This window comes from Apodemus sylvaticus, chromosome 2 (assembly GCF_947179515.1).
Source record: "Apodemus sylvaticus chromosome 2, mApoSyl1.1, whole genome shotgun sequence".
In the NCBI taxonomy this organism is placed as follows: Eukaryota; Metazoa; Chordata; class Mammalia; order Rodentia; family Muridae; genus Apodemus; species Apodemus sylvaticus.
In genome coordinates, this window is record NC_067473.1 from 26,928,606 (window position 1) to 26,953,987 (window position 25,382).

General features: G+C 41.4%; 1 protein-coding gene across 1 annotated transcript; it reads left to right on the forward strand.

The window, feature by feature from the left end:
- The first annotated feature begins 5,476 nt into the window (after positions 1-5,476).
- On the forward strand, positions 5,477-23,340 carry LOC127677829 (disks large homolog 5-like). Its single transcript, XM_052172816.1, has 6 exons — positions 5,477-5,595; positions 19,869-20,056; positions 20,933-21,092; positions 21,525-21,668; positions 22,304-22,487; positions 23,197-23,340. The coding sequence occupies exons 1-6, from the start codon at positions 5,477-5,479 to the stop codon at positions 23,338-23,340; spliced, it is 939 nt and encodes a 312-aa protein (XP_052028776.1).
- The last annotated feature ends 2,042 nt before the right edge of the window (positions 23,341-25,382 follow it).

Below are 25,382 nucleotides of genomic sequence, written 5' to 3' on the forward strand. Positions count from 1 at the left end.
TTCAATTCCTCAGGGCGAATAGGCCCTAACTACCCAGCCAATGAGCCAGCTGATTCAGGATGTCATTCCCTTTCCTGTTCTGACAACACCTCTTGAGAGAGAACTGAGGACTGCCCTGCCACCAAGTGTCCAAGAGGAGAAACAGGATGTACATTTGTGTTCCTAAGAGTGCAGTGAGAGAACTGTGCTTCATATAATTTACTGTTAGATTTTTGGTTGAAGTTTTGTTTTTTGTTGTTTTGCTATGTTATTTGTTATGTTATTGGGATGTTATGTGTTCTTGTTATTACTTTACATTTTTGCTCATGCTTTTTACTATTTTTATTAACTGTCATTTTAAAGCCTGGTTTTTTAATTTACTTATGAATGAAAAATTGATTTATTACTCTTGACTCCTTTTTCTTTGAAACCACTTTGTGCATTTTTTTAATTAATGAGTTATTTTTATACACTCCATATTTTATTCCCCACCCCTCCACCGCTGTCCACTCTCCAACTGATCCATATCCCATTCCTCCTCCTCTTCCCCATCTCCATGTGGATGTTCCCAACCCCCATGCCACCTGAGCTCTAAACTCCCTGGAACCTCTTGGCTCTTGAGGGTTAGGTACATCATTCCTAAATGAACACAGGCCTGGCAGACATCTAATGTATGTGTGCTGGGGGCCTCATATCAGGTGGTGCATGGTGCCTGTTTGGTTGGCCAGTGTTTGAGAGATCCTGGGGGTCCAGAGTAATTGAGACTGCTGGTCCTCCTGGATTGCCCTCAGCTTCTTTCAGCCTTCCCTAGCTCATCAACAGGGATCAGGTGCTTCTGTCATTGATTGGGTTCACATATCTGCATCTACAGTTTCTGCTGTTTGTTGGGTCTTTCAGAGTATTGTCATGCTAGGTTCTTTTATGTGAGTGCTCCAGAGACTCAGTAATAGTGTCAGTCAGGCCTTGGAGCCTCCCCTTGATCTAGATTCTACTTTGCACCTGTCACTGAACCTTCTTTTCCTTGGGTCCTCCTGTTTTCATGCCTATAATTCTACTTCTTTTCTTTTCTATTAAATATATTCTTTATATACATTTCAGTTGTTGTCCTCTTTCCTGGTCTCCTTGCCCCGCAAAGTCTCATAGTTCATCTCCCTTCCTCCTGTTCCCCAATCAACCCTCTACCACTTCCCCGTCCCAGCATTCCCCAACCCTGCACTGCAGCATTGAGTCTTTCCAGGGCCTCTCATCCATTTTATATCCAAAAAGGCCATCCTGTGCTGACTATGTGTCTGGAGCAATGGGAAACTGCATGTACACTCTTTGGTTGATGGTTTTGTCCCAGAAAGAACTGGGTGTCTCATATTGTTGTTCCTCCTATGGTGCTGTAAAACCCTTCAGATCCTCTAGCTCAACAAATGGAGATCCTGATCTCAGTTCAGTGGCTTGCTGAGAGTGTCCCCCTTTGTATTTGTCATGTACTAGCAGAGCCTCCCAGGTGACATCTATATCCTATATCAGGCTTCAGTCAGCAAGTACTTGTGAGCATAAATAATAGTGCCTGGGTTTTGTAACTGTATATGGGATGGATCCCTAGGTGGGGTAGTCTCTGGATGGTCTTCCCTCACTCTCTGCTCCACACTTTGTCTCTGTATCTCCTTCTGTAGGGTATTTTGTTCCTCCTTCTAAGAAGGACCAGAGTATCCATACTTTGTTCTTCCTTCTTCTTGAGCATTATTTGATATGTGAATTGTGTCTTGGGTATTCCTGGAAACCAAGACAGAAAATCGCTGTGCTGTCGATACAATGAAGTGCTTTTGCAGGTAATATTGTTTCACAATATTTACTGATAGTAAAACAGAAACTAATCTAAATTATATTATCAATGATGGAAGTTTATGACATAAAATTTCCTTGCCTAATTATCTTCCTCGGTCAATCTCTACTGCCAGCTGCAGTAACCACATGATGATTGGTCCCAGAGACAATGGGTGCTTTCTTCAGAGCACTTCAAGTCACATGACACATTACATCTTAACAGAATTACTTATCATGAGCTCAAATCACTGACAAAATATAGCAAGACATATGCATTCTATCCCCCAGTCATGCCAACAGGAGTTCTTAGGATCTTCAGCTGCATTCAGCAGCAGGAGTGCAATGGGCCCATGCTCCCTTCTTCATAGCACTAACCACATGTCAGCTCATGGATACTTCATCCTGACATGTTTCCAAATTTTTGATATCTAAGAAGTGTTCATGAAAATAATCCCATGACTTTGATCAATTTCATAGCAGTAGGAGGTTGTTCTGGTGCTGCTTGTTACCAAATGCTAAAGTTTATACTTCAAGATCTGGTTGCCTCATGAGGAGATTCTCACTTACACCAAGGGATGCTACATAACCTTGCTCCACAAGTTAATTGGTCAATAAAAGGCTAAGCCTCGGATTGGGCAATAGATAGAGGTAGCTGGGTTTTTAGTTATCTGACTTGGGGCTACAAGTATAAACAGGAGAGAGAGAAGAGAGGAGAACAAAGGAGGAGGGAGCCGCCATGAGAGGAGATGGACCATGAGCACTTGGCCAGGAGAAACAGCAAGTAACAAGGGACATAGGACTGGGATTTAAGTCAGAATAGCTCCAAAACCTGCACAATCTAGGCTGACAGTGTGTAAATAAACAAGTAAAAGAGTGGAGTCTAGCCTCACTTGAAATAACTAAGTATCTATTGGCAGGAGAGTGAGCAGAGTTCACGTACTCAAAAATCATAAAGCATATGCCTGCCTGAAGAAATGGCTTAGCAGTTCAGAATGTTTGCTGCTCTTTCAGAGGACCTGAGTTCAGTTCCCAGCAACAACATGGCTGACTCACAATGAAATAGAACTCTGAGGACCCTGACGCCCTCCTCTGAACTCCATGTATACATGTGGCAATTGCACACAGGGAAACACACAGGTGTGCACACAAGCACAGACACACACATACATGAGCTAAAAGTGATCCACCAGAGATGTATGAAGCAACATGAATATCACACCCAATAGTAACACAATGCTGTTTCCTGTTTGCTAAAAACAAATAGGAAGCAGCAAAACTATTGAGATAAAGTTTCTGACAAGAGAATGCAGAATTTTTAAAACAAGCATGAATTTAACATGGCATCCATGATGATGACATCTCCAAGGAAGAAGAGAAACTGTGGATACCAAGGGCTCTCTGGCTAGCCAGTCTAGCCAAATTAGCAAGTTATAGCTCCAAAGGGAGACCCTGTGTCAAAGGGGGAAAGTACAGGAAATAGAGGGAACCCAATGTGGACTCTACATCCACGTGTGTGTGCACATATGCATATGACACAGAAACAGACAGAGACCCAACAAATTCTTTCCTGAAACAATCGATAAAAGGGAAATTGATAGTGGATAAATGATACTTGAGGGCAGGGCCAGTCACTGCAAAATACGGGGGCAAAAATGTCAGCACAGTAAAAAGCAATGAATGAAAGTTAAAGAGGACAAGTCTATGTCACTGATGTCAGAAAAATAAAGTCAGGAATAAAGGAAGCTTATGAGAAGGTAGAGCACCCTAATATTTAAACTTGCCATGTTAGATTGAAATTTACACACTCACATAAATATAAAATGAAAAATAGTAAGTTCATCAAGTGCCCACAGAACTGTGACAAAAAAAAAAACTTCAAAAGGAAGTTTTAATAACTTCCAAAGTGATTTATCACTGGGATCACAATCTGTCACCAAGATGAAATTCAATTGGTAAACAAAATATGAAAGGATACTGTCTAAACACTAGCATCTGTCTGATAGTCTCTCATTGGCTCTCGTTGGTAACCTCTGATTGGTTACTAAAGCAGGAAGAATGGACTCTCCCCTTTCCAGGGCTGCCTGTTTATGGAGCCTGGGATCAGAGCACAGCCTCAAATGGTGGTGGTGAGATTTAGTGGCCAAGAGATGGCAATGACACCTCATATTTCTCTTCATTTGCCACCATCATAGAGTGTCCATCAATCCATAAGCAACATAAAGACTTGCTTTTCAAATTCAATTCTGGGCCCTTCAGGGTTTTTCTCACATAGCTAATAATGAGAAAATAATATTATTTATGGCCAATCATTTATTGTCCCATAAAAATAATTTTTCACATTTATTTCTTATTTTGCTAAAGCATTTTGGATCCTTTAAGAGATAAGGGCAAGACATTTGCTGTATGCTAAGTGGTTGGGGGGGAAATTGAAGCTTTCTAAGTTGTCTCTAATTTGAATATGCAATAAACTGTCTCCTCTTAAGAACACAAGCATATAAATTCATGAAAAGAGTCTTGAGAAAAATCTATCCTGGGTATTTTCTTTCTGTTCTTTTGTTTTTGTTTTTGTTTTGCTTTTTTGAGACAGGCTTTCTCTGTATAGCTCTGGCTGTCCTGGAACTCACTCTAAGCCAGGCTGACCTCGAACTCAAAAATCTGCCTGCCTCTGCCTCCAAAGTGCTGGGATAAAAGGTGTGTGCCACCACCACCTGTTTTGTATTTTCATTCAATTAAAGATAAACAGAAACAAAAACTGAAAATTAGGAAGCAACTCTATTTTTAAAGATTCTATGGGGGGAAACCTTCAGTCAAGAAGTTGCTCCTGTTCCAAATCCCTCTGGTGAAGTGAACTCCCATTTCCTTTAGGACAGGCTTCTAGGGAGGATGAAGGCCATCTGCAGATGTGGACTGTAACACCCTGGCATCCTGGGGTGTGCATCTGAGGTTCCCAGTCAGAGATGCAAGTCTCCAATAGAACAGTTCCTGTGCTGTCAGAGAAAGAAGCTCTCAAATAAAAGACTAATGCACAGAGGTGTGAGCATGTGTATGTTCTCATGCCTGTGCATGAACATGTACATATGAGTGTGAGTGCATAGACATATGTACATGCATGCATACATACATACAAACATACATGCATACATATATACATACACACAGACAGATAGACATATGAAGAGATCCAACCTTGATAGAACCTTAAGGTAAAGAGATAAAGGTCCTGAAAAGAGCTAACAGCAGATGTTCTGGAATCTACTACTCTGTCTTTCAAAATAAATACTAATGAACATTAAGGGAGGCAGGATGCAGAAGTCAAGGCCTGGACCAGACAGTTCCTTGTGCCCAGGCCTATGGTGCACTTTCAAGATTAGGACTGTGATCTTGCAGGCCTTTCTGGCTGGCCCCTCCCTCCTCTCTCTCTCTTCTTCCCAACCCATCCCATCTCTTCCTCCCTATCCCTAAGCAACATTCCCAGACCTTCCCTCCTTCCTTTTTCCTGCTGTTTCTTTCCATCTTTTTCTTCTTTCCTTCCTTCCTTTTTTTCATTCTTGCTCTCTTCTTGTCCTTTTTTTTTAACATTACAATCCTTCCTTCCTTCCTCGAGAAACTAAGATCAAGCAATGCTTGTCTAACAAAGTGAAAAGGTTAAAACCTTGCCACTGGCTCTGGCTAGGCAGTAACTATGGGCACCAAAATGGCTGTTTCCTGTGTCTCCTTTGAGACCTTTCCACGGATCCTCAGAGATAATGGAAAGACAGGAGCAGAGAAGGAAAGAGAAGAAAGTTGCCGCCACAGGCATGGGTCAGTTCTGCATGCTCTGCCCTGTGGTCTGATTCTCAAACTAAAGCATGTTTTAACCTTTTCACTGTTTGTGAGACCAGCATCCCAGGGACTGAATGTGTTTTCACCTAACTGCTCTTTGTACTTCATGAACACAGACATGCTCCCATGTCTGTAATCCCAGCAACAGGATTGCCAAGAGTTTGGGGCTAGCCTTGACTACACAGAGAGATCCTGCCTAAAAAACAAAAAGAAAGCAAACATTTCTGAGAGATATTTGTGGAGGTTCTATACGATTGGTTGAAATTTTTCCCCTGAGAGCTGTTTAAACTGTCCCACTGGGAACTCAGAACAACCTTGCATTGAATCCAGTTAAGAGAAAGCCACATGACACATGGCCAGCAGGCAAGGCCAGCACAATCACAATCTCATGGATGAGTACACTAATCAATGGAGGGATTTCAGGAAAAAGAATTCAGTGACTTGAGAAGTTCAAGGTGTTTCTCTGTGGGTTGTGGTTTGGAGATTTCTGGTTGGAATGGCCCATACCTTAGAGTTCTAAGTGGGCTCCATGTCACATAGAAAACAAGTGTAGCCTTCCCTGGGCACTGACATATTCAGTGTGCACTGGAAAGCTTTCTCAGCACACATTCTGCAGGATGTCACTCCCCTCACTACAGTGAGGTCTTTGCCTGCTCCCTTCTCACATGTCATATGTCTTCTGCTAAGTGGACTCCACACCAGGTTGTCTTGAGTCTCAAGGACAATCTACAATCAATTCTAAAATCATCTAATTAGCTTTTATATGGTGATATCACATGAGGTAGGAACCAAGTCTCATACACATTGTACTTCTTTTTTTCAGAAATGCATGCCTATGTGTACACTGGTATATCAAAGTTAGAGATCTGCCTCAAGTGTTGTTCCTGAGGTACCAGACACATTACTCTGTTTGGTTAGTTGTTTTAATGTTTGTTTTGTTACTTCATAGGACATCTTTTCCTACCCTTTGCTAGCTGATTAGGCTAGGCTGCCTGGCAAGTAAACCACATGGATGTTCCTGTCTCTGCCTCCCAATGCTGGGATTACAGGCTCATGGTACCATCCCTCACTTCTTTATATGGACTCTGGGAATCAAACTCAAGTTCTCCTGCTGGCCCAGCAATCACTTTACCAACTAAATGAGCCAGGACAGTGTGATTTACCATATACATGGTAAATAACCCCTAAAAACCTCCCATATCATTTATGGAAATGAGAGCAATCGTTATTGTTTTCATTTTGGTGAGCACTGAAATAATCAAGGGAAAGAATGCCAAATGAAAAATTCAGTCACATGAGGAGTCAGAGGTATTTATTCTGTAGGCTGTGGTTAGGAGACTCCTGGATGGAATCCCCCATACCTTAGAGTTCTGGGTGAACGCAATACCAGAAAAAAATTGTGGCCTGCCCTGGGAGTGAGGTAGAGAGTTCACATATTCAGTGTGCATTCTGATGCTTCATCAGCACACCTTCTGCAGGGCCTGACCTCTCTGCTGGGCCACTGACCTTCACAAGTGCACAGTCATGGACACTGCCTGACAGGCATGAAAAGAAGACTATGTCAAAGAAGGGGACATGCACAGGGGGAGAACATGCACTCATTCAAGAAATTTACTGGTCAGGGATGTCTGCCTTATGTCCAATTCCAGGATGCATGGTTGTGTTTAAGCCATGCATATTCAACAGAATAAAGGTAAGGAATGGCTGTTATCAACTTGTGGGCATGAACATATCCCTAAGAATCAGTGGCTGTTTGGTGGCAGAGCCTAACAGTGTACAAAGATGTTCTTTGCTATGAAGTTTTAAATCATCTTTTATAAGCTTTAGATCATTAAAATTGGTTAGAATGTCTTGAGACTAATTTCAAAGGCCGTACATACTCTGGAGATAACAGACCCACACAGGTGTCTTGCAGTCAGGAGATGAATGAACCCGGGTCCTGAGTTCTTCCCAAAGTGGTCGGGGAACCTTTGGCCTCTCAAAAGTGGCACCACCTCAATTTGTTGTTGTTGTTGTTGTTGTTTTGGGGAGAAGAAGGTACTTCTCCAGATGAACAGTGGCTAAAGGAAGGTAATGACATTTCAACTGTAACCAGTCACACTATGATTATGGACCTAGGACAGAAGAAAGAATAATCATACGATATGTTTTAAAGCCAACAAAAACTTGTTTCTTGTATTGGTCATCCTAGTCATCTTTCCCACTAGTTCCTTCTGTGCAGCATATGCATGCTTCTCTAAATCATGAGGATCCTTCTAAAGTTGACTGCAGCTTCTACTTCCAAATATGGTAGTAGTAATAATTAGGCAATTTCATAAAAGTCTTAACCATCAACCAAAGAGTAAACATGGAGGGACCCATGATTCAGACGCATATGCAGCAGAGGATGGACTTGTTGCACATCAAAGTGAGGAGAAGACCTTGGTCCTGAGAATGTCCAATGCCCCAGTATAGGGGAATGCCAGGACAGGGAAGCTGGGGTGGTTTGATTGAGGAGCAGGAGGAGGGGGGATGGGTTAGGGGATTTGCAGGGAAAATCAGGAAAATGGACAACATTTAAAATGTAAATAAAGAATATATCTAATAAATAATAAATTGATGAAATTCTTAGGCAAATGGTTGGAACTAGAAAATATCATTCTAAGTGAGGTAACTCATTCACAAAAGAACACACATGGAATGCAGTCACTGATAAGTGGATATTAGCCTAGAAGCTCTGAATACCCAAGACAGAATTCACATATCAAATCATTCCCAAGAAGGAAGGAAGGAGAGGGCCCTGGTCCTGGAAAGGCTTGATCCAGCATTATAGGGGATTACCAGGACAGAGAAGTGGGATGGGGTTGACTGGGGATCGGGTGGAGGGAAGAGGGCTTATGGGACTTATGGAGAAGGGGAACCAGGAAAGGGAAAATCATTTGGAATGTAAACAACGAATATAGAAAATGATATAAATAAATAAATAAATAAATACGAAAAAAATGAAAGAAAAAAGAACCAACTCTATGTTGCATATATCCAAAAACTGTTCTGACATATAAAAAGGACACATATTCCACTATGTTCACAGCAGACTTAATGATAATAGTCAGAAGCTAGAAAGAACCCAGATGTCCTTCTACAGAAGAATGGATACAGAAAATATGGTTACAGAATGAAATACTACTAAGCAATTAAAAACAATAACTTCTTAAAATTTGCAGGCAAATGGTTGGAACCAGAAAATATCATCCTGAGTGAGGTAACACAGACAAAAAGAGCATACATGTTGTGTGTTTACTGATATGGGGATATTTGCCCTAAAGTTCACAATGCACATGATACAACCTGCAGACATTACAGAGCTCCTAAGAAAGGGAGACCTGGTTATGATCAATGTTTCAGTCCTGCATTGAGGGGCAGACAGGATGATCTTGGGAGTGAGAGAGGAGGGGGAGGATATATGCAGCAGTATCAGGTACTGGAGAGGATGGAAGAGAGGTACAGAGGGTCTGGAAATTGAACAAAAATATGTAATGGAGGGGATGAGGAACTGGGGATAGCCATGTAAGGGACATAGGCACCAGGGAAACCAGAGGACACAAAGGGAATGACTTTAGCCGAATTGTGCAGAGAAGGGGAAAATAGAAACTGTAGAGACCACATCCGGTACACCTCCACCCACACCCACACCCAACCCTCTGGACACCCCTCAGTCAAGGGATGGTACCACCCACCCATCATAAATTTTGTAAACCAGAAAATTTTCTAAGCAAAGTAAGAGCAGAGACAACAAATGGAGCAGAGACTGAAGGAAGGGCCATCCAGGGACTGCCTATGTTGGGATCCATCATGTCTGCAGACACCAAACCAGACACTGTTGGTGTAGTAAAGATGTGCTTCCTCCTGACACAAACTTCTTCAGAAGGTTCTTTGGGAAATCCTTTCAGAAACTGACCCTTGAAGCCAAACATTAGACTGAGATTAGGGAACCTGGTGGGGCAGATTGGGGAAAATGTGGAACAGCAGAGAGGATTGCAACCCCATTAGAAGAACATCTGCTGCCAGTTCCCAGTGACTAGACCACAAACCCAGGAGTGTAAAGGGAGGGGATCTACATCTGCAGATACGTTGTAGCAGATGATGGCCTTGCCTGACAGAAATGGGAGGGAAGGCCCTTAGTCCTGTGGAGTTTGGATGCCCCAGTGTAGTGGGATGCAGAAGGGGTAGGGAAAGAGAAGGTGGATGGGTGGGGAAGCACCCTCATACAGGCAAAGGAGAAAGGAAATGGCAGATATTGTTTGAGAGGTTGTTGGAAAGATATCCAGGAAGTGGTATATCATTTGAGATGTAATTGAATGGAATCATTAATAAATACATTTAAAACAATAGAGATATGCCAGGCATTTAATTTAACAATGAAGACTCAGGAGCCAGATGCTGGTGTGACAACCTGGAAGGTTAGAGAGTCAGGGAAAGCCCTCAGCTGACCTTCCTATTCCTCTGATCTCCCAGAAGGAAAACATTCTTTATCCCTCTCCATATTTTTATCCCTAAGAGCGCCTTGATTCAACCCATCTTAGACATAATAGTGCATATTGACCTTGAATTTGATGGATCCTTGGTGAAGCTTATAGATGTGGAATTTTATAAATTTAAAATCCTGACAACATAAAGAACATAACATGGGACAATGGTCAGCATAACCCTGATGTGAATCAAGATTTTTCTTTTATTTTACATTTTTTACTGGGAGCCAAATCACATCAACAGTAGGAAATAGAGAGCTAGCAAGACCTGGGCCCTGAAGAAGTATATCGAGATAAATCTGGGGTAGAGGTACGTGAACTCTCCTGGACTGAACTCAGAAATGTAAGGTGGGAGAAAGATGTATTGTTAAATAGCCCACTAAGTTCACATTGTGTCTGCTTGATTTAATCTCAGGACAAGGAAGTGGAGTATCTCTGATGGCTTCTTTCTAGCCCACTGAAAGGTTCACTAGGCTGTAGTCTCAGCACTTGATACTTCATGATGTGGCAAAGCACTCAGTGAAACTAGAGATTGTCATTGGCACAGTATCATGCTAGCAGCATTGGGTATTACTCAGTTATTCAGACGGTGATACCCATTCTCATTTGTTCTTAATATGAACCCAAGTAAAGGTAGAACAAGGTCTGTAGGACGGAAAGAACATTTGCACTTCTCTGTCTTCCCAGCAAGAAATACTTGTAGAGAAGAATGGTAATTTCTTCATTATAGACAGAAATTGGTAGGTAAGGCCTTGGATGTAGGGTGAGTTTCAGTCTTGTTTTCTGAAACAGAGTCTCAAATATTCCATTTTGTCTTCTACCTGGCTTCCCAGGTTAACCTTCACCTCACATAATCCTATTTCCCCTTCCCTATTACTAGGCTTACAAATGGGGTTCCTAAGAATGTTAGGACAGCACTAGTCAGTGACAGAGACCTGGGTTTTCTAAAGCTGAGGTGTGTACCCACCAGTGTAGTTACAGCCGGTTTGTTCTATATCTGCTCCATAGTTCAGCTTGTTGCTGTAATGTGCTTGCCAATCACTGGCACAGAAAAATAACTTGTCTCAGAGCAAGGTCATGTTGATCACATATTCTTATGTTCTTTATGACATTTGTTAATCTAACAATGCTCCACAAAGGTTTACCTAGGACCCATCAATTTAACATTCAATATACACTGTTATATCTAAAATGGCCTGATCAGAACTGAGTACTGGACACTTCCTGCAACTTCATATGAGCTTCTGGTACTTTTTCTTTCTTTCTTCCTTTCTTCCTTTCTTCCTTTCTTCCTTCCTTCCTTCCTTCCTTTCTTTTTCTTTCTTTCTTTCTTTCTTTCTTTCTTTCTTTCTTTCTTTCTTTCTTTCTTTCTTTCTTTCTTTGTAATGTTTTTGTTTTTTGCTTTATAAATTGAGAAAGATATATTTCTCCGGCCATGGCTCACCTCCCAAAATCAGAGCTATGGTTTTATTCAATCAGTATAAGGATATGCATTCATTAAACCATCCAAATTAGACAGAGAGAGCTGTTTATCTGGTTTTGTGGGGCAATCATAAGCCCAAACACAAGATGTAAGGCCCTTGATCTGTTCACTTACCCAAATCGATTGTGTTTTTATACAGCCTTAACTCTGCTGACCATATTTTTTTTCTGACAAAATCTCATTTTATAGATGATAAAGTACTGTAAGCAATCCTCCTTTGGTGACACTGGTGCAGAGATGACAGCCTCATACTCAGCATGAGGGCCTTTATATTGTTTTTTTCCAATATTTTAGTTTCCTCTGCCAACAGATCTCAAGACAGTACACCCCACCAGAATGAGTACAACTCTCTCTCTCTACTAAGGTATCTTGGGACAACTTTCAAATGCTAAGCACAATACTTCAAGAATATAACCTCTAACATACACTCACATTGCAACTTGCCCTGCAGGCTCTGCCTGGATGAGATTTCATGCAACTGTACTTGATAAGACAGGAGACATTTTTGGCTTCATATTCAAGCTATTATGAAATCTCAGTAGATTTTACTGTATCATTTTGCTGATTGAGGGAAATTTGAGGTAGGATGAGACATTTCTGAGAAGGGTTTGAAAAAGAAACAGGCAGATACACAGGGATGAATTAGGTGTTGCCAATCAAGCCTAGACCAAACCCTGTCTTTAGAAAGTGGATATGCAGTTTATATCACTATTGCCCGGTAGTAATATTTGGGATCTGGGATACTGATTCCCCCAGTATTGGTATTGGTACAATTACAGGCAAGTGGATCAATTGAATAGGATTGAAGACCCAGAAATGAACCCACACACCTATGGTTACTTGATCTTCGACAAAGGAGCTGAAAACATCCAGTGGAAAAAAGATAGCCTTTTCAACAAATGGTGCTGGTTCAATTGGAGGGCAACATGCTGAAGAATTCGAATTGATACATTCTTGTCCCCTTATACTAGGCTCAAAACCAAGTGGATCAAGGACCTCCAATAAAACCTGACACACTGAAACTAATAGAAAAGAAACTGGGGAAGACCCTTGAGGACTTGGGCACAGGGGAAAAATTCCTGAACAGAACACCAATCGCTTATGCTCTAAGATCAAGAATTTACAAACGGGACCTCATAAAATTACAAAGTTTCTGTAAGGTAAAGGACACCTTCAAAAGGACAAAACGGAAACCAACAGATTGGGAAAAGATCTTCACCAACCCTAAATCCAACAGAGGGCTAATATCCAATATATACAAAGAACTCAAGAAGTTAGACCCCAGAGAAACAAACAACCCTATTAAAAAATGGGGTACAGAGTTAAACAAAGATTTTTCACCTGAAGAACTTCGAATGGCTGAGAAGCACCTTAAGAAATGTTCAACATCACTAATCATTAGGGAAATCATTAGGGAAATACAAATCAAAAAAACCTGAGACTTCACCTCACACCAGTCAGAAGGGCTAAGGGTAAAAACTCAGGAGACAGCAGGTGTTGGTGAGGATGTGGAGAAAGATGAACACTCTTCCACTGCTGGTGGGATTGCAAGATGGTACAACCACTATGGAAATCAGTCTGGTGAAGGTTCCTCAGAAAACTGGACATGACACTTCTAGAGGACCCTACTATACCTCTCTTGGGCATATACCCAGAGGAGTCCCCAACATGCAATAAGGACACACGCTCCACTATATTCATAGCAGCCTTATTTATAATGGCCAGAAGTTGGAAAGAACCCAGATGTGCCTCAATGGAGGAATGGATACAGAAAATGAGGTATATTTACACAGTGGAAAACTACTCAGCAATTAAAAACAATGAATTCATGAAATTCATAGGCAAATGTTTGGAACTGGAAAATATCATCCTAAGTGAGGTAACCCAATCACAAAAGAATACACATGGAATGCAATCACTCATAAGTGGATATTAATTAGCTCTGAAGCTCTGAATTTCAAGACACAGTTAGCATATCAAATGATACCCAAGAAGAGGGAAAGAGAGGGCCCTGGTTCTGAAAAGAGTTGATCCAGCATTGTAGGGGAGTATCAGGACAGAGAAATGGGAGGGGGTGATTGGGAAATGGACAGAGGGAAGAGGGCATATGAGACCAATGGGGAGGGGGGAACTGGGAAAGGGGAAAGCATTCGGGATGTAAGCAAAGAATATAGAAAATTAAATATATTTAAAAAAGAAGAACAAAAGACAAGAATGCGAATTGATCCATCCTTGTCTCCTTGTACTAAGCTCAAATCCAAATGGATCAAGGACCTCCACATAAAGCCAGATACTCTGAAGCTAATAGAAAAGAAACTGGGGAAGACCCTTGAGGACATCGGTACAGGGAGAAAGTTTCTGAACAGAACACCAATAGCATATGCTCTAAGATCAAGAATTGACAAATGGAACCTCATAAAATTACAAAGTTTCTGTAAGACAAAGGACACCATCAAAAGGACAAATCAGCATCCAACAAATTGTGAAAATATCTTCACCAATCCTACATCAGATAGAGGGCTAATATCCAATATATATAAAGAACTCAAGAAGTTAGACTCCAGAAAACCAAACAACCCTATTAAAAAATGGGGTACAGAGTTAAACAAAGAATCCTCACCTGAAGAACTTCGGATGGTGGAGAAACATCTTAAAAAATGCTCAACTTCATTAGTCATTAGGGAGATGCAAATCAAAACAACACTGAGATTCCACCTTACACCAGTCAGAATGGCTAAGATTAAAAATTCAGGAGACAGCAGGTGTTGGTGAGGATGTAGAGAAAGAGGAACACTCCTCCACTGGTGGTGGGGTTGCAAATTGGTACAACCACTCTGGAAATCAGTCTGGCGGTTCCTCCGAAAACTGGGCACCTCACTTCCAGAAGATCCTGCTATACCACTCCTGGGCATATACCCAGAGGATTCCCCACCATGTAATAAGGATACGTGTTCCACTATGTTCATAGCAGCCCTATTTATAATTGTCAGAAGTTGGAAAGAACCCAGGTATCCCTCAACAGAAGAGTGGATGCAAAAAATGTGGTATATCTACACAATGGAGTACTATTCAGCCATTAGAAACAATGAATTCATGAAATTCTTAGGGAAATGGATGGAGCTGGAGAACATCATACTAAGTGAGGGAACCCAGTCACAAAAGATGAATCATGGTATGCACTCACTAATAAGTGGATATTAACCTAGAAAACTGGAATACCCAAAACATAATCCACACATCAAATGAGGTACAAGAAGAACAGAGGAGTTGCCCCTTGTTCTGGAAAGACTCAGAGAAGCAGTATAGAACAAAATCAGAACAGGGAAGTGGGAAGGGTTGGGTGGGAAAACAGGGGGAGGGAAGGGGACTGATGGGACTTTTGGGGAGTGGGGGTCCAGAAAAGGGGAAATCATTTGAAATGTAAATAAATATATCAATAAAAAAAGAGAAAGAAAACTATTAAGGTGAAAAAAAAACAAAAGAAAAAGAAAATATCCTGAGTGAGGTAACCCAGACACAAAAGAACACACATGGTATTTGTTTACTGAAAAGTTGATATTTGCCCTAAAGTTCACAATGTCTATGATACGACCCACAGACACTATGGACCTTAGAAGGAAGGGAGACCAGAGCATGGCTGCTTCAGTCCTCTATTGAGGAGATAACAGGATGATGGTGGGGGATGGAGGTAGAGGAGATCTGGGAGAGAGAGAGGCGAGGGAGGAAATAAGGGGCAGTATTAGGTACTAGAGAGGATAGGAGAGAAGTAAAGAGTAAATAAAAAGTAAAACGACCATGAGACCCCCCCCCTCCTTAAAGGGATGATGCTACACACTCATTTTGAAATTTTAACACATAAATGTTCCTCAGCAAAAAAAGAACAGGGACAACAAATGCAGCAGAGACAGAAGGAAGGGACATCCAGGGACTGCCCTACCTGGGGATCCATCAAAATTGCAGACACCAAACCAGACACTGATGGTGTGGTCAAGAGGTGTTTGCTGACAGGAACCTCTTGTGAAGGTTCTTAGGGAAGTCGAGCAGGCAACTTACCCTTGATGTCACCCACTAGACTGAGGTCAGGGAAACTGGTGGGAAAGCTAGGGAAAAAGCTGAAGGGCCAAGAAGAATTGCAACCCCACTGGAAGAACAACATCAATTACAAGGATCACCCAATGTTCCCAGTGAGTAGACCATAAACAGAGGAGTGTACAGGGAGGGATCTTTAGCTCCAGATACATTGTAGCAGAGAATGACCCTGCCTGACAGCAATGGGAGGAGAGGCCCTTAGTCCTGTGGAGGATTGATGCCCCAGGGTAGTGAGATGCTGAATCTGTAGGGCAGGAAAGGGGGAGTGGGGGAGGCCCTCATACAGGCAAAGGGGAGGGAGAAAGGGAAGATGTGGTTTGAGGGGTTGTTAGAGGCATAACCAGGAATTGGTATATCATTTGAGATGTATTCGAATGGAATAATTAATAAATACATTTAAAACAATACACATATGCCAGTCATTTAATTTTCACAATGAAGACTCAGGAGCCAGATGCTGGGGTGAAAACCTGCCAGATCAGAGAGTCAGGGAAAGCCCTCAGCTGACTTTGCTACCTGCTGACCTCCCAGAAGGAAAGCATTCTTTATCCCTCTGCACACAGTTTTTGTTTAGTTATAATGATTCCATTTCAACTGGTTCCTTGGTCTGCCTCTTGCCCTGGAGTTGACATTTGTTTGCCCTGCAATAAAGGTGTGTACTTGGGCTAAGCCAAAGGACAATAAATTACTTGTTTACAGTAAAGAGAAAGCTCTTGGGTTAAAGGTCTGTGCTAGGTCTGAGCTATACCATAAAAAAAATGTATTCTGTAAATAACACAATCTGGGGCTTTACAATGTAAACGAATACACTGCAACATAAGTTAGCAATGTTCTCTCTGCTATAGAAATCATGATGTGAACACCATGATCCCAAAGAAAATCAAAACTGTAATCTTGAAGCTGGTGCATATGACCAACAAGGACCTAAACAGCACCAAGGAGACTCTTAATCCTTATCACAAGGGATAAATTACCCATCCCTCTTGTCACATATTTTAGGCCAAGATATCACCATTCCTGGCCTTGGCTCATTGTCCTAGGTGCTGCTGAAGGGAAGGGTTGGTGTCCAGGGGTCACCCAACAAACCACAGGAACACTGAATTAAGTTAAACAGGGAAGGTTTGATGAATACACACTCCACAATGGAACGAGGGCAAAAGCTCAAACCTGAGCAGGAGACATTGTAGCAAGGAATGGCCTTGTCTCTACAGGTGGGAGACCCTTAGTCCCATGGAAGATTGATGACCCAGTGGAGTGGAGTGCTGAAGCAGTAGGGGAGGGGAAGGTGCATGTGGGGGTAGCACCATCATACAAGCAAAGGGCCCTGACTCAAGCCATTTTAGACATAATAGTGCATAGTGACCTTGAATTTGATGGGTACTAGGTGAAGGATATGGATGTAAAATTTCCTGATTAAAATTCTCACAACATACAGTACATAACATAGTACATGGACAGGATGACCCTGATCTGAAACAAGATTTTTTTCTTTTGTTTTACATGAAGGACTTGGAAATATGTTACAACATCAGTATGAAATAGATGGCTAGCAAGTGACAAAGTTGCTACAGTTGCAATGGCACAAATAATTATCAAAAAAAATGTCTCATTAGGAAAAGTTTCTGCATGACCTTACCATCTTTAGACAAGTTCTGTGACCTCAAGAGGAGCTCCTTAGAAGTAGAACAGGAAAGGTGTTTGTTGCCTGAAAGGAGGGCCTGAGCAGTGTTGCTCACCCTTCTCAGTGACAATTGCACCTCACTCTGTCCCTGCAGGGGATCTCAAAGTGTCCTTCCAGCTTTCCTGTGAACCAGTCTAGGCACACAAAGGCCAGGAACCAGTGCTCGTGTCCCACTCCTCACTTATGCTCCATTTTCAACAATGTACATGTAGAAGCAAATAAAGCATGGCAACTTGACATTCATACTCTTCACATCTTACTGGGGGCAGCAATTGCTTGACTACACCCAAATCTATAAAATATGTGGGCACTGGGGAAGTATATCAAGATAAAGCTAGGAGAGAGGTGCATGAACTCTGCCCTGGATTGAATGCAGAAATGTAGGGATGGGAGACACATGTATGGTTAAATATCCCACTAAGCTCACATTGTGTCTGCTTGAAGGGTAGTATCTCTGATGGTGTCTGTTAAGTCCCTCGAAAGGTTCACTGGGTTTTGGCCTCAGCACTTGATATGTGGTGATGTGGCAGTGGCACTCAGGAAAGCTAGAGATTGTAACTGGCACTGTATCATGCTAGCAGCAGTGGATAATACTCAGTTGTCCAGATGGTGATACCCACTCTCATTATTTCTTTTTTTAAAATATTTTTATTTTCTATATTCTTTTTTACATTCCAAATGATGTCCCCTTTCCCAGAACACCCCTCCCCATTGGTCTCATAAACCTTCTTCATTTCTTAATGTGAACCCACAGAAAAAGAGAACAAAATGCTTAGAAAAGAAAGAACATTTCCGCTTCTCCATCTTCCCAGGTAGAAACACTTGCAGAGAGAAAATGGTAAGTTCATTAAAATAGACAAAGATTGGTAGGTGAGGCGTTGAATGGAGGGTGTGTTTCAATGTTTTCTCTGAAACCGAGTTTTAAAAATTCCATTTCATCCTCTACCTGGCCTCCCAGGCTAACCTTCACCTCAGATAATCCTGCTTCCATCTTAATGTTGTTAGGCTTACAAGTGGGGCTCCTAGGAATGGTAGGACAGGACTAGTCACTAACAGAGACCTGGGTTTTCTAATGCTGAGGTGTGTACCCACAAGTGTAGCTGCAGACATTTTGTTCTATGTCAGCTCCCTAGTTCGATTACTGCTATAATGTGCCTGCCAAATCACTGATACAAAAAAGTAACTTGTCTCAGAGGAAGGTCATGTTGTCACATACTCTTATGTTATTTATGATATTTGTTACACTTATCATGTTCAACAAAATTTACATAGGACCCATCAAATTAATGATCAATATACACTCTTATATCTAAAATGACTTAATCAGAAATGAGCACTGAACACTTCATACAACTTCATAGAAGCTACCTGTATTTTGGGTTTTGTTTGTTTGTTTGTTTGTTTGTTTTTGTTTTTTGCTTTAGAAGATGATGAATTTAGATGTTTGTAGCCATGCCTCAGCTCCTAAAATCTGATATGTGGTCCTGTTCAATCAGTATTATGGTCTACATTCATTAATCCATCCCTATTTATTTGAGAAAGGTGTTTTTCTGGTTTGTGGGGCCGATCATGAACCCAAGCACAAGACGTTAGGCCCTTGCTCTGTGCACTAACATACATCTATTATATTTTCATACACCCTTAACAATTTTGACTATTTTATTTTGTTCTGACATAATCTCATTTTATAGATTATAGAGGGCTATTAGCAATCCTCCTTTGGTGACACTGGTGCAAAAATGAGACTCTGCCTGAGGGCCTTTCCATTGGTGGCTCCAATATTTTACTTTCCTCTGCCAACTGATCTCCAGACTCTTGCCAGAACCATGAGGACTGCAACTCTCTCTCTCTCTCTCTCTCTCTCTCTCTCTCTCTCTCTCTCTCTCTCTCTCTCTCTCTCTCTCTCTCTCTCTCTCTCTCTCTCTCTCTCTCTCTCTCTCTCTCTCTCTCTCTCTCTCTCTCTCTCTGTTAAGTCATCTTGGGGCAGCTTTAAAAAAGCTAAGCACAAGATATCATGAGTGTAGCTCCTAAAACACATCCACATATTAACCTGCCCTGCAGGCTCTGCCTGGATGTAATTTCATGCACCTGTACCAAAGACAGGAGAACTTTTGACTGCATTTTAGAACTGGAGTTATTTCTCAGTACATTTTAAAGGTTCATATTGCTGATTGAGGAAAATTTGAGATAGGATAAGACATTTCTGAGAAGGGTTTGAAAAGGAAATCCTCAGTTAGAAACACAGGGATTACTGAGGTGATGACAATTATGCCCAGAGTAAACCATGGCCTTGGAAGGAAGATGGGCTCAGTGGCTATGCCCCAGGAGAGTCTTCAGGAAAGAGCACTTAAGCTTCATGTTCAATACAGGGAGAACATTAGCAGGGAGCCAAGGATTGTATGTAACCCATGACATCAGCAGTCCCTTCTTGAACATTCTATAATCTTCTGGAGAGTTCTTGGCATGAGCTGTGATGTCACCAGTGTTGTAGCAACAGCAGAGCATTGAGGTTTCTCAGTCAGTGTCTACAAGACACACTGATAGACATGTTTGCCCGGCTCAGAAAACTATTTCGGAGAACCAATGTGGATGGGAGAGAGACTAGAGAGAGGAGTAAGGGAGCTGGCCTTTCATCTGAGAGTAATGAAGGACAAAGGAGGTGGTCATGGAGAATGTGGAGTAAGTACTGGGAAGTGGATATTCAGCTTCCTGGCAGGGTGGCCTGAGCTGGCCTTTCTAGCAAATTCCAATTCTTCACTTTCACTGAGTATTGTGGTTGTTACTTGGGGACAGAATGAGAGCATCAGGAGTCACAGAGGATCTAACCTACACCAATTTAGGGAAGGGCATCACTGCCTTCACTACCATGCTTGTAGCTTCAGCTTCTCTCACAATAGTACCAGGTAGAGATTTGTGCCCCTGCTGATAACCTCTTGTTCTCAGAACTACTCTGACTTCCTCTCCCTCAAAGTTCCCACCTTAGCTTTACCACTGGTTGTGTGTGGCAGGAATTATTGTACTGTAACCAAAGACCTATCAGAGTTGATAAACCCAGCAGAGATTCCATCCTGTGGCTGCTTCTGGGGTGCTTGTTGTTTCAATAGAGGAAATAAATCAGTGTGTTCTCCCACTGCAGGATGTTTTAAGGCCATTTCCTGGGTCTAGAGTAACAGGATAGAAGATCTGAACATCATACAGCACTCAAGTACTTGTGAATAGTGAATTTATAGTGTGACTTGTGAAACCAGAGGACTAAGGACTCTGAAGCCAAGTTGCACTCTGTGCATTTGGTAATAAGCCAGGAGAAGCCATCTCTGTGGTCATCATAAGAATACATAGGGAGACAGAGGACACACATGGCTGCTTACATCTCCTAGTCTCTATAGAGTGATGGGAGAACTGAGATCCACTGAGGATGCATCTAAAGGCTGGACGAAACTCGGTGTGGTGTCACTGGGTTCTAGGCCTGTGGTCTACTATATAGGCCTCAGAGTAGACTGTCTACACTCTATGCATTCCCAACATGTAACTTCACTTGTGTTCTTTTACCTACAGGGACTGGCAGGCAGACATCATTCCCTGCAACTGTCCTAAGCAAGAAGCAGGCCAAGGAGGAAGAGGAGAGGCTGACCAGAGAGCTGCAGCTCGTTACACAAGAGAGAAATGAGCTGAGAGATCGCTTGATCTATGTCACAGAGGGAGCCATGAACAAGAGGTATGCATTGCTCCAAATGCTGTGGTGTTCATTTGGAGTCAATGCCACACTTGTCTTTTTAAGACGGTTGATCATAGGAAGGTGTATCTTCATAATATCCCTGGGTCAAACCTCATGTCCCTTAATACTTCTTACCATGCCATGGTAGCACACACCTGTATTCCCAGCATTTGGAAAGCAGTGGCAGACGGATTTCTGAGGTTGAGGCCAGCCTTGTCTACACAGTGAGTTGCAGGACAGCCAGGGCTACACAGAGAAACCTTGTCTCAAAAATACAAAAAATATATATAAATATAAATAAATAAATAAATAAATAAATAAATAAATAAATAAATAAATAAATAAAATACTTAGATGTGTATGTGTCTTGGTTTCTGAAAAGGTGTATTAAAAAAAGCACATGTTCATGGAGTTCTATCTTCCTGGGGACAGGCCATACTACACACCAAATCCATTATATGAAAAATTAAAGTTAAAGGAGAAGGAGATTATGACATTTCTACACACCTTAGAGAAAGAGAACATTGAGGCCAAACAGACCTTCCAGGATCTCAAGAAGGAGATTAACTTCTATCGGTAAGTACTGTTCATGGAGATCACCAGGTGTGCAATGAACATTTCTGACTTCCTTTGTTTCTGGACTGGAGAGTTTACAGGTCTGATTCTATCCCTTCAGCCTTTTAGACATCACTGTGCCTTGGGACTTCTCCTGTCAGTTTCAAAGTCTGTAAGAGACTGTTACTCATCCTAATATTGTACAGGCATTATCAGGAGCCTCTCATTAGAAGAGTGATTCAGATCATGAGAGGGTAATGGTACAGTTCTAGGTCTGTGGGACTCATGCATGGTTTTACAGAGCTAAATGTGATCTAACAAAAGGATACAATGCCCTCCTCTTGATTCTACTGAATGCATTGAGGGTATCTGCAACCTACTAATTGATGTTGCTGAAATGCATTAGGCTGTCATCGATAGTTTCAGATCCCTTGTTCTTTGGAGAGACATGCAACCTTATTGGTGTTTGGGCTGCAACAATCATTTATTTCTTCCCTCAAGTTGCTATTTGCTGTTTGTGTACCTCTCAAGAATGTATTGAGATGTATTGCATTAGGTATTCCTGGGAACCTAGGTCTTGGTGGGGTTAATGGGACCTTGATATAGGAATGGGAGGAGAAGACTGCAGGATTTTACCATGAAGATTGTTTGTCTAGCAACCTGCACAGCCGACTCCTGATGCAGAAGAACATTATGAATAAGAGATTGGTTACACTGAAGCAGGAGAACAAGGAAGTACATGCTGATTGGACCATCATTCAGCAATACCTGATTGACTTGAACCTAAATGATAAAGATGAACAGGACAAGACCAGCATCCTCCAGGGCCAACAACATCAGGTAGATACAAGCAGCTCAGCCTGGCTTATACTGACTGATAACATTTTCCCACTGCATCCATCTTTGCTTTCACACAGCACCATTCTAATGCACAGTCCCAAGCAGCCACCCACCTCATGGAATGTAGTTGGTCATTGCTAGGGCTATGCACATTCTGGGTTGTGAACCTCTTGAGATAAGCTGAAATATGGCAAGTATACCTTTCTACTCCTCTTTATTCTGAAGACCAGTAAGGGTGATAGATCAATATCATGCAGCATTCCTACACCTGCTCATGATAAGTGGGCTGCTTTGAAGAGCTTTGAGTAAGTTCTGCATCCTGTGACAGAGGTCACGCAAGGGTCATGTGACTTCCCAAGTGGGAAGCAACTTGCAGGGTTAAAATTCAAACACTAATAAGAAATATGTTATTATCCTTTCTTTGATCTGTGTGGCGTGTGGCATTTTTCTTTCCTCCTGTAACCCAGTGAAGTCTCTTCCAATTGCCCATTTCTTGGTGTGCCCTGATAAAAATGTGTAGCAGCTTGTCAACACATGTAATAGGTTAGTGTTGCTGGATATTTTGCTGTGCCTGCAGTTATAACAGCAATGGTGTCGATTAAAAGATCAATGATAACATTCCTGTTGAGAGGGTAGGAGGCAGCAACCTGACAGCTGACATTTAGGTTCCCAACAAGCCTCTGTCTTAATAACTGCCTTCCTCTTCTAGGATGCAGGGAGTGTAGCAAGAGCTGAAATTTCCACAGCCCAGGCAGAGGGCTTCCTGCAGAATGAGTTGCCACTTCAGGAAGACACTGCTGAGCTCCATCCTCAACAGCCACAAAATTCCTTGGATGAGTCTTCTACCACATAATTGAACTCCTCAGGTTGAATAGGCACTAACTACCTAGCCAGTGAGCCAATCAATTCAGGAATTTATTCCCTTTTCTGTACAAACAACACCCCTTGGGGGAGAACTGAGGTGACTGCCCTGCCACCACATGTCCAAGAGAAGATACAGACTATATGTCCCTGTTGCTGAAAGTGTAGTAAGAGAACTCTGGTTCATATAATTTACTGTTAGAGTTTTGGTTGCTGTTTGGTTTTTTTGCTGTTTTGTTACTTGTTATGTTATTGGATATTATATATTATTGTTATTGCTTTTTTCCTTATGCTTTTCACTGTTTATAATAATTATCTTTGAAAGCCTATTTTTGAAATGTATTTCTGATGAATAAAAATTTATTTGTGACTCCTCACTTTTGAGACCATATTACTTACTTATTCAGGTTTACTGTCCTATCCTGAAGACATAGACCTCACAACCACAGATGGATCTCTGTAAGCCCCAGGAAACCTGGCTACAGACTGATTTCAAAGCCCACTAGGGTATATAAGACAATGGTCTTTTGTATGAATAATGTGGCTTCTCCCATGGATACACACTTTAGGATGTAATCACTGACATACGCTCTCCATGCTGTCATGTATTCTCCTACTCCTAAAATATAGACCTCTATTAGAATGGAGACTGCAGCTCCTATCTATTTAATATAGCCCATGAATTTCTACCTAGAACAATCAGACATCAAAATGACATCAAGGGCATACAAAAGGTAAGGGACAATGTCAAAGTATCGCTATTTACACATGATATGATAGTATACTTAAGTGATTCCTAAAGATGTACAAAAGAACTATACCTGATAAACACCTACAGGGAAAGTCTCTTGATTCACAATGAACTTTAAAAAGTCAGTAGCTGTTTTTATTGAAAGGATAAAGAAGCTGAAAAAAAATTAGGAAAGCCACAACATACAGTATCCCGAATTAATAAACTGTATCTTGGTATAAGTTTATGAAAGCAATGAAAGACATATAAGACAAGATTTTCAAATCTATGCTCAAAATGCAAGTGCACCCTCATTCGTCAAAGAATCTTTACTAAAGCTCAAATCACACATTGCACCTGACACAATAGTTGTGGGTAACTTCAACACCCCACTATCCTCAATGAACTGATCAGGAAAGTAGAAACTAAACAGGGACACAGTGAAACCAACTGAAGTTTTGGACCAATTGGATTTAACAGATATATATATATAGAGAGAGACAATTGGATTTAACATATATATATATATATATATATATAGAGAGAGAGAGAGAGAGAGAGAGAGAACATTTTATCCTAAAGCAAAAGAATATATATTTTTCTCAGCACCTCATGGTACTTTCTCCAAAATCGACCATATAAGTGGTCACAAGTCATACCTCAACAGATATAAGAAGATCAAAATAATCCCATACCTCCTATCAGATCACTATGGATTAAGAGTTGTCCTCAATAGCAACAAAAAAACAGAAGCCCACATACACAGGGAAGCTGAACAATACTCAATGACACCTTGGTCAAGGAAGAAATAAAGAAATCAAAGACTGCTTAGAATTTAAAGAAAATAGAGGCACAACATACCCAAATTATGGGACACAATGAAAGGAATGCTAAGAGGAAAACTCATAGCCCTGAGTGCCTCCAAAAAGAAACTGGAGAGAGCATACATTAGCACCTTAAGGACACACCTGAATGGCCTGGAACACAAAGGTTAATTCACCCAGCAGCAGTAGAAGACAGGAAATCATCAAACTCAGGGCTGAAATCAATCAAGTAGAAACAAAGAGAACCATACAAAGAGAAATCTGGAAAAAATTATCATGAGAAGGAAAGAGTTCCCATGGTCAGAGTTAACAAGGATTACCATAGAGAAAATGGACATCTGAGGGAAAGCAACTTACAGATACAATACATTCCTATCAAAATCCCAACACAATTAATTACAGGTCTTGATAGAGCCCTTCTTCTGTTCATATGGATAAACAAAAAGCCCAGTGTCTTAGTTAAGTGGATATTAGCCTAGA